This window comes from Leuresthes tenuis, unplaced genomic scaffold (assembly GCF_036924035.1).
Source record: "Leuresthes tenuis unplaced genomic scaffold, fLeuTen1.0.hap1 SCAF_5, whole genome shotgun sequence".
Lineage (NCBI taxonomy): Eukaryota > Metazoa > Chordata > Actinopteri > Atheriniformes > Atherinopsidae > Leuresthes > Leuresthes tenuis.
The window spans coordinates 19,793,713-19,808,046 of NW_027325359.1; the positions used below are offsets into that span (position 1 = coordinate 19,793,713).

A 14,334-nucleotide genomic window follows, 5' to 3' on the forward strand; every position below is an offset into this window, starting at 1 on the left:
AACAATAAAACCCGACACCTTCAGCAGGGCCTGACACACTCTGAGGGCTTGAGTAATGTTCTCTGGAGCTTTATCCTTCACCTCCCACTCCTCTGTCTGTATGGGGGAATAATAGTTTCAAATGAAAAATGTCGATGATGGAGTCTTTTTGGCCCTTTATAACAGGATTCAAAACCAACAAGCGATGGAAGAAGGACAATATATGTAGTAGACAATTGCTTTTTTTCTTATAATGATGAAAGTTTGGCCACAGTGCTCATACTTTAAAGCTGAAGAAGTGCTGCAGGGGCGCTATGAGATAAACTTAGTGACATTAGAGGAAACAGACAAACAAACCACAAGATAACAGATTAGCAGGACAGCAATCTCTCTACACTTCAGTGCATGTATAAATGTTTTGACAAGCTTGAATTTAATGTCTTTTGCTACTTTATACTCTTCCTCCATATGTTGTACTTTCAAAGGCAATCCATTGTATTGACTGTTTAACTAAGTACAACACTCCAAAATGTTCTTAAGGAATCAAGATTTCACCCAAAATCAAAGTTAACAATACAAGTCTTAAAAGTTTTTGGTTCTATCTATGAACCACTCTTATTAATCGCTTGAGGACCCATCAGATTTATTTGGCACCCCTGTATATAAAACAGAAAACTGCTGACATTTCAGCGGGACCAGGCCAATAATGACTTTAATTGCCTCCAACAAGAATGTGCCTTTACCTAAACGGGACTTTTCATGCAGAACTTTTACTTATACTGGTTGAATTTAAATGCTTGTTTCACCACTGGTGAGCTATCATAGTTAAACATTAACAATGCCCTGTGATTTGCGTTAGTGGCTGAGCGACTGAGCAAACCTGGGGTGTAAATATAGTGAAAAGTGTGGACAATTACCGATAAGAACATGTGGACGACATCGTCCACTTCGTGTTTTTCACTTTCATGGAGGGTCTGTGGGTCTATTCTCGACACTTTATCCCACTGAAGACCAGTTGGCATCTTGATAACAGGGGTATTCGTAAAGAATATAGAGAACCAAAAGTTGATACTACAACGCGGTGATGAAACGGCACTCCTAGCTACCTTACTGTGGTTAGGAAGCTCAACTAAATATAACTCTAATATGTTATTTTGTGACGACGCTCGAGTCCATCATAAAAGTCAATAAAAAGCAACACCGCTCATCTTTTTCAATTAGCGTCATAGATGCACCAATTTTTAACTTAACGTTAAATTTGACGTGCCTTATCTTTTAACCCAACTCGACAGGACAAGACAGACGAGGTGCACGCAAGGTGTAGGCTACAGATAAATTGAAATAACAATAAACAGCCATGCTGGGGTTTCCATGTCGTGACGCTCTGGCTGCTAGGTTACGGCTCACAACAGCAGCTTGTCAACAAGTAAATAAAACTAGAAAGAACCGCCAAGTAAACTGTTGTAGAAAAGTCAACCAAACCGTATCGACACTGCGAATATATCATAAGAACAAAGTATCATCGCAACAACTTTGTACTGTCCGTATATTCACTCCAGTTCGCCAAAGAGCTGTGGTCTCGTTTAGCTAAAGTTTAACTTGCGCGGTCACCTCTGCACCGGAAGTAATAGCAGTAAGGCTTTTAAGCTAGTTGGCACAAATGGAAAGCTGTTTCATGAATTATATACTCCGAATGTATGCTATCGTCCCACGCTTTTGATATTTAAGCTCTGCCGTCACTGTCGTCTGCCCTGGTATAGGCTTGGTAAGACTGACCCAAAATACTTATACGCCCACCTTTTCCAGAATAATGACCAGCCGACAAGCTAGTTAGTATTAGCTGCTGATGTAGCTTTGTCGTAAGCTAACGTTACGTTCCAGGAGCCAATATGAAGTCGTCATGATACGTGCTGAATTAATATAAAATATAGGCAGCGGTTTTAGATTTGTTTGTTTATCCAACACTAGCTGAACATTGCTGTTAAGGCGCTACCTAAATGTTTTTGCTGTTTTGCTGCCAGCTGGCACAGCACCTGCGGCTAGTGTACTACTAGCTTTGGAGCCGAATATTTGTACTTTTACTTAGGTTGTCATTCAGTTTAGAGACAAGAATCAACTGCAGACCTCTCAGTCTCTAAGGTTGGTTAAATCAGGGCTTGAGCTGTCGACAATAACGACGACAGAGAACTGTGTAAATGAATTGATAGTGCAAGTCCAGTCATGTTATTTGTCTATTTGAAGAGTTCCCTATTGTACAAATCTTGGTTAATTTTGATCCATGTCAAATCCCCTTTTGTTTTCCTGCACAGTGATCAATGACGGCTTTGGTCAGCAATGGCTGTCGTGTCATGGAAGGATATTTTACTTTTGACTGGACTGGTGGTGGGATGTTACTGGAACAGCCTTTCGTGTGGGTTTGTATTTGATGACGTCTCAGCAATCCTGGACAACAAGGACCTCCGCCCTTCAACCCCTTTCCGCAACCTTTTCCTCAATGATTTTTGGGGAACACCTATGGTTGAGGCAAGTTGTATACCTATACAATTCAGTTTGTACACTTTTTTATGAAGAATTGCACACTGTTGGCAAGGGAAACTAATGACAGCAGCCTGACTGATTAACTGTAAGGTTAATTTGAAGAATCATTCAAGTGGCTTTCAGTGGTTTGAATCGCATCTGATTACACATTCTTGTCTTACTACAGGAGCGGAGCCATAAATCTTACAGGCCCCTGACGGTACTCACATTTCGACTGAACTACCTCTTCAGTGAGCTCACCGCAGCCTCCTACCATCTGCTCAATGTAATTTTACATGCCGTTGTGTGCGTCCTTTTCCTGCGAGTGTGCCGATTGTTCCTGGACAAGACGTCCAGCTTGGTAGCAGCGTTGCTGTTTGCTGTGCACCCAATCCACACCGAGGCCGTAAGTATGCATTTGAATAAAATGTGCATACAGAGCATACATGGGTGATTCTCACGAAACTGTCCTAACCTTTGCAAAAACAAATTTAGGTCAATTTTGCTTTTTTTTTTCTCTTATTAGTATTAAGCAGGGTCTCAATTAACTGGCTCAATTAAAATTAGTGATCAATACACGTTCTTTAATACATTTTCGGAATGCTTTATTGAGTCGTTGACCAAATAAATTCATTACCGTAACACATTTTCAATTGATGATAACTGAATATGTATGAAAGGTAGACCTTTTATTTTTTCATACATGTTCTATTAATAGTTCAGAATAGTCACATAGTGTAAACATTCAGAAATGTTTTTATTTATACAGTAATTTTAGTTATTATGTTCATTACCGTAACAAAATTGCATTTTTTTTTTTACACTAAATCTTTCCTGTAGTGTAAATTTCACAAGTAATTAAAAAATGTCAATTCAGTGATCTGAAAAGACTTGACAAATAGTTCCTGTACAAAAATAAAATTTGAAGGTATCACTCATGCCCATCCAAATATTTACATATACAGCAAGTGTTACAGTAATGAAAAGCTGTTACGGTAATGAAAAGTTTTGTTACGGTAATGAACTCAAATGGCATTCATACATAGAAGCCATGTTTTTAGTATTCACAAAGTAGGCTATATGGTCCAATCTTTTTCACTGTTTATCATGCAAGGCTACATTAGAATTACTGAATGATTAGGTTGTCTTAGGTAATGAGAAATTAAGCTCGACTTTACAATAAAACAATGAATCAAGAGCAATTCATAAGGTTTAGTGTAACCAAAATCAATACGAATAAGACGAATAAGAATCAATACAATACAATAATCAAATACAATAATCAAACAATCAATAACTTTTCAACCCTCCTTTATACATGTTTTGCCCAAATCTCTAACCCTAACCCTTATACAACATTATAGAATACCGCTGGTCTTGACACAAGTATATTTCTAATATGGTAACACTTTACAGGGGGCTCACACCAAAAGCGCTGTGAGCGGCTGTAGTCGCTCACAACGCTCACAACCCGCCGCTTCTGCTTCTTCTGCTGCTGGAAGCGGTCAGAGAAGCCAGAAGCGGCCAAAGGGGCGGGGCTTATATGTATAGCAACTAGCAGATAATAAGCCATCTGTACATTGGTTCCCTCTTTCACCATGGATCGTACTCTGGGCAGCCTTCTTAGTGTTTCTTTGTGTTTGCGCTCTGCCGTTTTCCGCTTTTTTTCCACCTTCGGAATCCAGATCGGTCCCAATTGGCTGTCATCACGTCGCGTCACTGCTCATTTGCATAAAGTTGAGCCTTTCTCAACTTTTGAAGCTCACGAAGCTCACAACGCGCCGCTCACAACGTCGGGCGCTCATCGACGCCAGCTTACATTGAAAATTAATGGCAGCTGGCCGCTCACGCCGCTTTTGGTGTGAGCCCCCGGTTACAATAAGAGTCCCTTGTGTTTCTTAAGTAATACACAATAATTGCTAATATTTAGTATTAGTAATTGCTAATAGGAGTTCCCCCAACCGGTCTACATGTGTTTTGTGGACTTGGAGAAAGCGTTTGACCATGTCCCTCGGGGAGTCCTGTGGGGTGTGCTCCGGGAATATGGAGTGCCGGACCCCTTGATAGGGGCCGTTCGGTCTCTGTATGAATTTGGTCCGCATTGCTGGCAGTAAGTCGGATACGTTTCTGGTGAGGGTTGGACTCCGTCAGGGCTGCCCTTTGTCACTGATTCTGTTCCTAACTTTTATGGACAGAATTTCTAGGCACGCCAGGGCGTTGAGGGTGTCCGATTTGGCGACCTCAGAATCGGGTCTCTGCTTTTTGCGGATGATGTGGTTCTGTTAGCGTCGTCGGGCCGTGACCTTCAGCTCTCACTGGAGCGATTCGCAGCCGAGTGTGAAGCGGCTGGGATAAGAATCAGCACCTCCAAGTCCAAGACTATGGTTCTCAACCGGAAAAGGGTGGAATGCTCTCTCCAGGTCGGGAATGAGATCCTTCCCCAAGTGGAAGAGTTCAAGTATCTCGGGGTCTTGTTCACGAGTGAGGGACGAATGGAGCGTGACATTGACGGGCGGATCAGTGCGGCATCTGCAGTGTTGCGGGCTCTGCACCGACCCGTCGTTGTGAAGAAGGAGCTGAGCCAGAAGGCGAAGCTCTCTATTTACTGGTCAGTCTACGTTCCCATCCTCTCCTATGGTCACGAGCTGTGGGTAGAGATCGAAAGAACGAGATCGCGAATACAAGCGGCCGAAATGGGTTTCCTCCGCAGGGTGTCTGGGCTCTCCCTTAGAGATAGGGTGAGAAGCTCAGTCATCCGGGAGGGGCTCGGAGTAGAACTGCTGCTCCTCCGCATTGAGAGGAGCCAGATGAGGTGGCTCGGGCATCTGGTTAGGATGCCCCCTTGATGCCTCCCTGGTGAGGTGTTCTGGGCCCGTCCCACTGGGAGGAGACCCCGGGGAAGACCCAGGACACGTTGGAGAGACTATGTCTCTATCTCTCGGCTGGCCTGGGAACACCTCGGGATCCCCCTGGAAGAGCTGGAGGAAGTGGCCGGGGACAGAGACGTCTGGGTTTCTCTGTTAAAGCTGCTGCCCCTGCTACCCGACCCCCGACCAGTGGTAGATGATGGATGGATGGAATTGCTAATATATCTGTAAACAGTTAATTAATGCTTAATAATGTACTAACTAATGTTAATTAAGGGACCCTGTAATTTTTTATGAATTTTTAAAGGAAAAAAAAATGTATTAGCAAAAATGGCTACAGCTAGCTAGGTAGTTAGTAGATATGAGAAGGCATGCTGCTACAGTACAGTATAACCCCTAGATAACGAACCACAAAATTTGTAGCCCTGATTATACATACATAATTCATTACCGTAACGCTCTGCATTCATTACCGTAACATATGCAAGGCTGTTACGGTAATGAATGCAGAGCGTTACGGTAATGAATGGCAGTTCCATGTTGATAGCATTAATTAGCATAGCTAGCATGACTGGGCAGAAATATTTTCACTAACAGTTTGGCTCTATATAAGTTACTTTTCCACAGAATATAAAATAATTATCTACAAAACTATTTTAAATATATCCTGTTACGGTAATGAACAGTAGTAGGGTGTATATAATTACAATTTTTAAAATATCTACTAGAACAACTTGAAATATGATCTTACCTAGTAGCCATTTTGAAACTTCTCTTCCACACAAGGCATCATGGGATAAAAAAAAACTATTTATTGGAACACAGGGATTTTAATGGAGCCAAATATCATTGTTACGGAAATGAATTGTTCATGCTCCGGACACATGTATTTTGGCCAGAAAATTATTATTCACAAATACTTGGCCCAAAATGATAACACTTCTAGTTAAAGGGTATAACCCCAACCATTTTTTCTATTTATATGTATATTATATTATGGGGATGTATTGTGATAATTTTGGGTTTAAGATAAAAAATAAAAGCCCGGACACATTAAGGTAATGAATTTTAAGGTAAAATGTTGTCATAAAATATAGAGTAATCCATCAAATGCAATGACAACAGTAGTCTTACAATTAGTACATACCATAGTTTTATATATAATACAAAAGTTTGATTGTTTTAGTAGTTTAGTCTATCAAATCCTTACAGACACGTCAAAATGCAATTTCGTGAGAATCACCCACATACTGTATTACAGTTGCAGTAAATAGTTTTTGATCATGTACTCTTGAAGGCCTGCTGAACAAGAGGTCTGAGAAAAATTGAGAAAAACTTCTAGGTCCAGCAGAATGATACCGTTCTGGACCGGCTTCGATAAGAGCTCCCTGTTGAAGCAATTAGTGAAGAATATTTTTTTGCATAAATTTAGGGGCCGTTAGTTGTTTATAGAAAAACATTTGTAATGTTTTTTGATTGGTCATTTCACCCATTAGGGCAGCATGAAGTAATTAGTGAAGAGTTTATTTTTGTTGTTGTTGTTTTTTGCATGCACAGCAGTATTTTCTTCGGGAAATTTCAAAACCTTGCAACGAAGCAGCGTTGTAAAGAAGAGTGGCTGTCACAGTCCCCTAAATCACACATGGGCTCAAAGAACTCAAAACGAACAGAACCATCATAAAGCTGCAATAATTAGAAATAAGTTTTTGATACAAACGAGTATTTAACAAGTCAAACTCCGTAAGGAAGATTTGAGCCCCAGCCAAAATAAACAAAAGCAAGAGCAGGCAGAAAACTAGCCGCAATGGGCTGTCAGATTTGGGCCTTAACCTCAGAATCCGCAATGCCAACCTAAAAGAACAGAAACTTTAAAAAACAGGACTACCAGTGACTCCCAACTCAACTTACAATGATCTAGAAAGCAGAAACTAAGAGGACAACATTGTCAGGCTTGAGGAGAGACCGGAAGACTGCCCCCTCTGGCTTTATATAAACCCATGTGAGCATTTCTAGCCGACCACTTGAGAGAGAAGAAAACAAAAGGCAGTCCTTGGAATATCAAATTAACAATACCCTGAAAAAAAGGCACACGCAGCAGTGGCCTAAAATTCCTCCACAACAATGTGAGAGACTGATAACGTCATACACAAATGAAATACTTCAAGTTACTGCAGCTGAATTTGGTTCTACGTGCTATTGAATTCATGGGCTATACTTAGTTTTTCATACATTGCTTCTCCGTTTTTGTTTAGTTTTCACTTTGTTTAGTTTCGAGTTACATGCACAATGTAATATATGATGTGTTTTTGTTCATCCGAGGTCGTATTTATTTCATTTTAAGACCAGGCAAGGGACAGAATTAAAAGAGGATCTACCCTCTTTTTCACGTGAATGCACAAAATAGAAGTGGGCACTGACTCAAGTCACTGATGTTTGATTTTAACAGGGAGACAAAGTGTCGAGGTCCAAAACGTATATATGTGTGACAAGGTGTGAAAGATACTGTAATAACCCTCACACGCATGTTAGATATCTCTGAATGTTAGATGATTAAAATTAAGATCTCTGCCACAGCTGCAACGTGCCCACCAGCTCTTCTCTGCGGGGTGAATTCCTAACACTCACTGTCTCTGTTTTGGTATACTTTTGCCTTTAACCGGGATGTGGGGTTTATCTGGGAGATTGATGCAGAATATTTCTTACCCTCAGTGTCTGCTGAAAAAGTTACATGACAGGCGCACCGTTTGTGCTTGGTTTGAAAAAAAAGTGTTGCGTCATGATAAGCAGGAGGTGTATAAAGTGTCCAGTCACACTGAGATCAAGGAGAACACACTGTGTTTCTCCTCACTCACTTCTCTATTAGAGTTTTTGCACCATGTTTAAATCTTTTGAAATGTTCCTTTTCCACGTTTGTTTTGCAATTTAGCTTTAGTTGTTGTACTTAATCAGTTTATTCTGTGTGTTTCTGATAGGAAGCCAAAAACCTTTTGTTTATTGTTTGTCATTTAACCTCAGTGTCATTCGCCTGCCTGAGAAGCTTCTTCCCCCAATTAGGGGTTTTCATTTATTCTATTCAGCAGAGCTAAAATGATGACCAGACAGGCAATGACCAGAGTAGAAAAACAAAGAAAACATTCTGCTTTGTGGGTTGGAGTGCTACTGTTACACAGCCTTCACCACAGCTCCCATCTTCCTTCTGGTTTTCTCTATTCTATGCAGAGTCTCTCCGACTTCTTGAATGGAAACAATTTGCCTCACAAATGAGCCCTTAGAGTTAGTCCACCGAATGGCCTTCATGTTATCGTCGTCTGGAATCTCTTTCTGAACGGATCATTTGTTTTTGAGTAATGTTCCAAGCACTGAAGGTCCCTTCATGATAAGTGTGTACAAAGACTCCCAGTGTGTCCCCATGTCTTTCTGGTGATGACTTTTTGAATGGAGATTTTCTTTTTCTCCTTCTTTTCCCGACTATCCCAGTATCTTCAAAGACAAATTGTTTAGTGTACTCTACATGGATATCTCAGACTTCATGTAACATCAGGGTGAAGGCTGCCATTGAGAAGCAACACTTCAGCACTGTCGGAAGGTGGGATGTGTGATCTGTGTAATCCATCCTAATTGAGCTGACTGTAGTCAGCTTGTCAAACCATTCTGTAAAATGACTTTTGATGGGCCGATGATGGGACATTTTTAGGTGTTCTTAGAAGCTGGATGCAGCTCCATTGTTTTTACTTCCTCCACCGGTTGATAAATGGGTCAGTCTGGAAACAAAGTGCGTGCTTAGTTTGAATCCTGAAGTTAATCCCTTTTTGTTGGAAGCTGCTACCCTGATCTAATGCTTATGTGCATTCTTAAGGGGCCAGACACAACACGCTCCTCTCTTGGGAGAAAAAAAAAGATTTGTGTAACCACGTGTGGGGAGCTATGTGTGGTTTGAGGATATGTCTATGTCTGATAATAAGGTAAGCCTCTAATTAGAAATGATAATGTTATTTCCTCCACACGAGGGCAGTCATCATTTACATAAATGACAGCTGTTATTGCTGTCAGAAAGGCTGTTTTGAAGATGCGTAAGGAGTGCTTCCTATCTGTTGAACTGATTTACGCAAAGAAGCTTGTTTTTACAGCTGGCTTTAGGGGCTTAGATCTGGGGGATCCTGATGTGGAGTGTGTTACTACACTTAAGTCATGTTCCCACATCATCAGGGTTTATTTTTTAATTGATGTTTTGTGGAAAAATAACATGGTAATTCTAGCAAACCTTTTTGTTTGAACTTCAACTGGCTTGACTTGAAGAAACAATGTAGTTTATTTTTCCAAATGAATATGTCTAGGTCATGGCACTGACTGCTGTTACTGTTTCTCATCAGGTTACTGGCGTGGTTGGTAGAGCTGAACTTCTGTCTTCAATTTTTCTCCTGGCTGCTTTCCTGGCCTACACAAAATCAACAAGTGCAGATCACTGCATTGGTAAGGCTACTGTACTTCACTAGTGTCTTAATTTTTTTTGGCCCATGTGCAAGATATTTGTGGGTGGATTTTTGAATAAGCTGTTGTTTTTCTCATTGTGCCCATCTGTTGAGAAATCCCTGGAAAGATTCAATGGATTGAGCTAGCTTTGCAGGGCTCCTTTGATATGTTATTGTTCACTTGTGGTCAGAATTAATGACATCTTTGTATTTTAAACAAATAAATCTTCAGAAGTAACACCATCAGTAACCTTGTGAAAAATAAAACGGGCTTTCACATAATGAGATAAAAACACAAACGCCAAATGTGTCCATGACAAAATTATCGTCATCCCTTTGATTTACTTCTTTAAATAAAACAACCACAGAAAGATCACTCATTTGTGCGTCATTTTCGGTTATTTTTGATAAGCATAAATAACTAACTAATTAGCCAGAACAATTACACCCCTTTTCCACCAGTTCACACAGGTCCCAGGCACATTTGTAGTTGTCAGATAGTTATCTCGTTTTCACCAGTGTGAGAATGAATCTGCCAGCACGCTACCAACGAATAAGATCAAAAGAAGGATTGAACTGGAACGTTTTTGAGTCAACTGCTGCCATCACACAATTAGACTTAGAATAGAGAGCCCGAACAGACAGCAGGGACTTATTGGAACATGCTACAAGCAGAAAGGTGTGAAAAGCATCTAAATTGCTTCATGTTGCCAGACAATAAGATAATAATAATAATAATAATTATTATTATCTTTGATAATATTTCAAGTAGAGAGAAGACCTGTCTAAAACTAAACAAATAGCCAAAGTAATAGAGGTATGGATATTTTTACATGACTTTTTTTCATCAGTTGAAGTACCTCCTCCTGACATTACACATAATGACAATAGTTAGTTAGCCACACTAAGCAACTGACTTAACTGGCCATTGCTCCAAGGTGTTGGTATTTATTGTAAATAGATCAGGAGTATTGGTCTATATAGAAAATGCGAGATGTCACACAAACACGTGTCTCATGTCTGTGCCTCATCTTTCTCCTTCTAGTTTGGGCTCCCATCGCTCTGACTGTAGCACTGGTGGCTGCAGCCACACTGTGTAAGGAGCAAGGGATCACCGTGGTCGGCATCTGTTGTGTCTACGAAGTGTTTGTTGCACAAGGGGTACGGTTCTGAAACATTTTTTGTGCTGTTGATCCCAGAAAACATAACATTTAACTGAACGAGAACTTTGCTTTTATGTTGATCTGTTCGTTAAGTCAGCTGGGGAGGTCCCAGTGAGATACAAGATCTCCTCCTCAAAGTTTCTAATGCTAGGGCACATAGAACACACGAAGATCATGTAAATGTAACAGTAATTACCACAGCACATACAGGCCTGCTAGATATATTATGCACCTCTCAACTCAAGTCAGCAATTATATAAATTGGGGGAAATGTTTCTAGGTGACTGGAATTTACAGCTTGTTTCATGTGAAGGAAGCATTAAATGAGGAAGTAACATATCCAGTTTTGAGTGCACGTTAGTGACATTTAAAAGAGTTCTTGTGGTAGATCTTGTTCTCTATCAGCTGGTATGATCAGATACAAGGCGTGAAGTGTCAGGAGGTGGCTCGTGTTTTTTGCCTTTTTGTCCTCTGGCAGTAAAATCTTAATGATTCATGATTGCTATAGCCTGCATCTGGTACAAAATGTAACATGACATGCATCATCCAAATGTTCTTATTTGTTGTAGTGCTGTAACACAGAGCAATATGTTTACGCTGTGGCATTCAAGGTATTAAATATATCAAAGGAAAGTTAAAATCACAAGATTATTGAATAATCTTACAGCAAAACGGGTCATCTGCTAACTAGAAAGCTAATCTCTGATCTGGGCAAGTCAACACACGTTTCCTGCTTCTCTCAAATGGAAAAAACATTTTTTAAAACCAAAAAGAAAAACAACTGATGATCAAAGTGCAAATTAAATCCAACTTTTCATTAGGCTGTTTAGTTATTTCATTTTGTATCTCAGCAGTAAGGTACAGAAGAGACTCGTTCTGTACACCTCAGCATAGATCAGTAGCTTTACAACTAAGTTAAGGTGAAATTTCTGTTGTTTTTTTTCAGGTCCAAGTTTGATATCGAAAGTAAAGGCTGAGATGACTGTAATCCGTCCGTATGTTTTGAAGTCGCTGCCACTGTATCACTAGTGTCATCAGCAAAAAAGATAACTTGGCTGGAAATATTTTCTAACCCTAATCAGTTTAAAAAATCCAAAATGACTGAAATACATCCTTGTGGTACACTTTGGTTCACGTGAGACTGAGATTTAGTTATAGAGCCATTTCACTCAAGTTTGTGTTTCTGTACTAACTTTCTTCCTCCCGTTTTCTCCCCTTTCCATTTGCAGTTCACCCTCCCCCTGCTGCTTGACGCTTTGCGGCAAGTCCTACAAGGCAAAGGTGGTTTCCCATATACTGTCCTGCAAATTCTGGTGAAGCTTATTGTCCTCGTTATCAGCACGCTGCTGCTTGTTATCGTCAGGGTTCAAGTCATCCAGTCACAGCTGCCTGTCTTCACCAGGTAAGCAGGTGTTGCAAAAAAAAAAAAAATGCTGCTTAAAAACATGGCATTATCGAGATGCTTTAAAGTTATTTAGGCATTCAGGAAGTGATTTTTCGGACAAGTACTGTATGTCATCAAGTAAAAACTAAGACACATTCTTATAATGGGTTGGGGAGGTCTCCATGAAAACAGAGAACAATTCTGAATGGGGAGGATGGGGGAGTGAGGAAAGGAGGAAACAAAGGTATACCTGTCATTACAAGTTTATACCACTTTTAGGTGAACAATTCAGTTAAATAACCATGTATTTTAAACATTTTCTTTTGCTGATTTTAGCATTTATCAAAGTTTCCCTTTGATTATTTTCCAATAAGCCAGTTTGGATCAGTCCAGGAAGTTGTTGCGAACATTATGGATGCACATCGTTATCAATAAAACCACGTGAAGAAGAGGAGTGTTTCTATCCTATTTAGTTAGTGCAAGAAGTCTTAAGTGTGTAGTTACAGCTTGTCAAGCTAATAGGTTGTTAGCCGGTTTGCTACCACATTAATCTGAATTTGCAGAACACTCTGTGTTTTATTCCTCTATCCACCGCAAAGCTTTTCAACAATGCAGAAGGATTTTCTGCAAAGTAAAAAAAAAAAAAAAAACACACACATGGCCTGATCATGGGGCTCCGCAAAGGAATTAATTAACTTCTGGTTGACGTGGTTATGTACACACAGGCATATGGGAGGGAGTTGCAAGTGTTGTTGAGATTTGGTGTAAATGAGAAATTGAAATACAGGCATCGTACCCTAAACTATTAAGATAAATAAACCCTCATAAAGCCTCTATTGGAGGAAAGACCGTACAATGAACAATCTTTTTTCTGCCTTTAGTTTTGTCTTGATATGAACAGGAAACTCATTTTTGCTTTAGTTCATTAAAAATCAGTCTACCTCCACAGCTGATTTATCTTCTGTGGACAAAAAGAAAAGACATTTACAGATACTGAAGACCCTAATAGAAGTAATGGTTTGAGTATAAACGGATTGCAGGGTTATATAAACACATTATAGTGGTCTGGTTCATTGTTTATTTCAGATTGCATAATGCTTTATATAATGTCATTACTGGATTTATGTTGAAAGTCTTACCCTTTCTTCAGATTTCTGTAGTTGATGAAAGTGGCTGTCAGGCCTGCAGCATCTATTTATCCATTCTTATTTATTCATTGATTCACATTCATTTATTTGTAGGGGCAACCCTGCCTGAAAGTGATTATGTATGCATTTGTATTGTCATTTAGTCCAGCTCTAATTCTTTAATCTCAAATGGTGAAAGCCACCACATATACAGAGTTTAATGCTGAAGACTAAACCCGAAAACAGCTGTAAAAACATTCCCTTTTTATCCTCTTACATGACCGGATTAAATAAGAGAAAAGGTAAGCTTTTTTCTAACTGTGTTTCTGAGCATTTTAGGTAGATGCTGTCACTGCTGTGTGAAATTTATACTGCTGATTGAGATAAAGGCAAACTATTTGTTGATGAGAGAATTGTTCAAAGGGACTTAATGGGGGAAAAAAATTTTTGGTTGAAGTCAGAGATTCTGGTACTCTGTTTTAGGGGGAGACGGGTTTGCACTGACAGGGAAGCTCAGGGTCTGTCGAGCCAATACGCGATGGAGGAATTATAACACAATTTCTGACTAGTGTATTAACCGTCCAGCTGGCTGTAATGCTCTCTCTGCAATAGGGTGTCAAAGGGCCAGTTCTAAGCATGATTCAAGACTGTGGCAGAAACATGAGGAATAAATCATACCAACTGTCCTTGGACAAATTGCAATTGAGGCAATTGTAAGTGTTTGAGAAAGAAATTACCAGATAAGTCGTCATTTCTTGTTTTAGTTTTATTTTTTTATGCGAGTGCTCCTTCCTCTTGCCAAAGCCCCGAGTAAATGCAGAGACCAAA

At 39.9% G+C, this 14,334-nt stretch overlaps 2 protein-coding genes across 4 annotated transcripts in view; one reads left to right on the forward strand and one right to left on the reverse strand.

Annotated features, from left to right (window-relative positions):
- cep290 (centrosomal protein 290) overlaps positions 1-1,111 on the reverse strand; it is a 48,300-nt gene extending 47,189 nt beyond the window's left edge. The window contains exons 1-2 of one of the 3 annotated variants that reach the window (XM_072386424.1): positions 897-1,111; positions 19-96 (exon numbers count right to left, since the gene is read on the reverse strand). In XM_072386424.1, the coding sequence (XP_072242525.1) occupies positions 19-96; positions 897-1,001 (183 nt within the window). In that variant the 5' untranslated portion in view covers positions 1,002-1,111. The remainder of the gene's footprint in view (positions 1-18; positions 97-896) is intronic. The other 2 variants (XM_072386422.1, XM_072386423.1) reach the window with 2 other exon arrangements.
- A 482-nt stretch (positions 1,112-1,593) lies between these two features.
- tmtc3 (transmembrane O-mannosyltransferase targeting cadherins 3) overlaps positions 1,594-14,334 on the forward strand; it is a 31,247-nt gene continuing 18,506 nt past the window's right edge. Inside the window, exons 1-6 of the mRNA XM_072386425.1 lie at positions 1,594-1,744; positions 2,289-2,502; positions 2,684-2,902; positions 9,734-9,833; positions 10,878-10,993; positions 12,225-12,397. Of these exons, the coding sequence (XP_072242526.1) occupies positions 2,314-2,502; positions 2,684-2,902; positions 9,734-9,833; positions 10,878-10,993; positions 12,225-12,397 (797 nt within the window). The 5' untranslated portion in view covers positions 1,594-1,744; positions 2,289-2,313. The remainder of the gene's footprint in view (positions 1,745-2,288; positions 2,503-2,683; positions 2,903-9,733; positions 9,834-10,877; positions 10,994-12,224; positions 12,398-14,334) is intronic.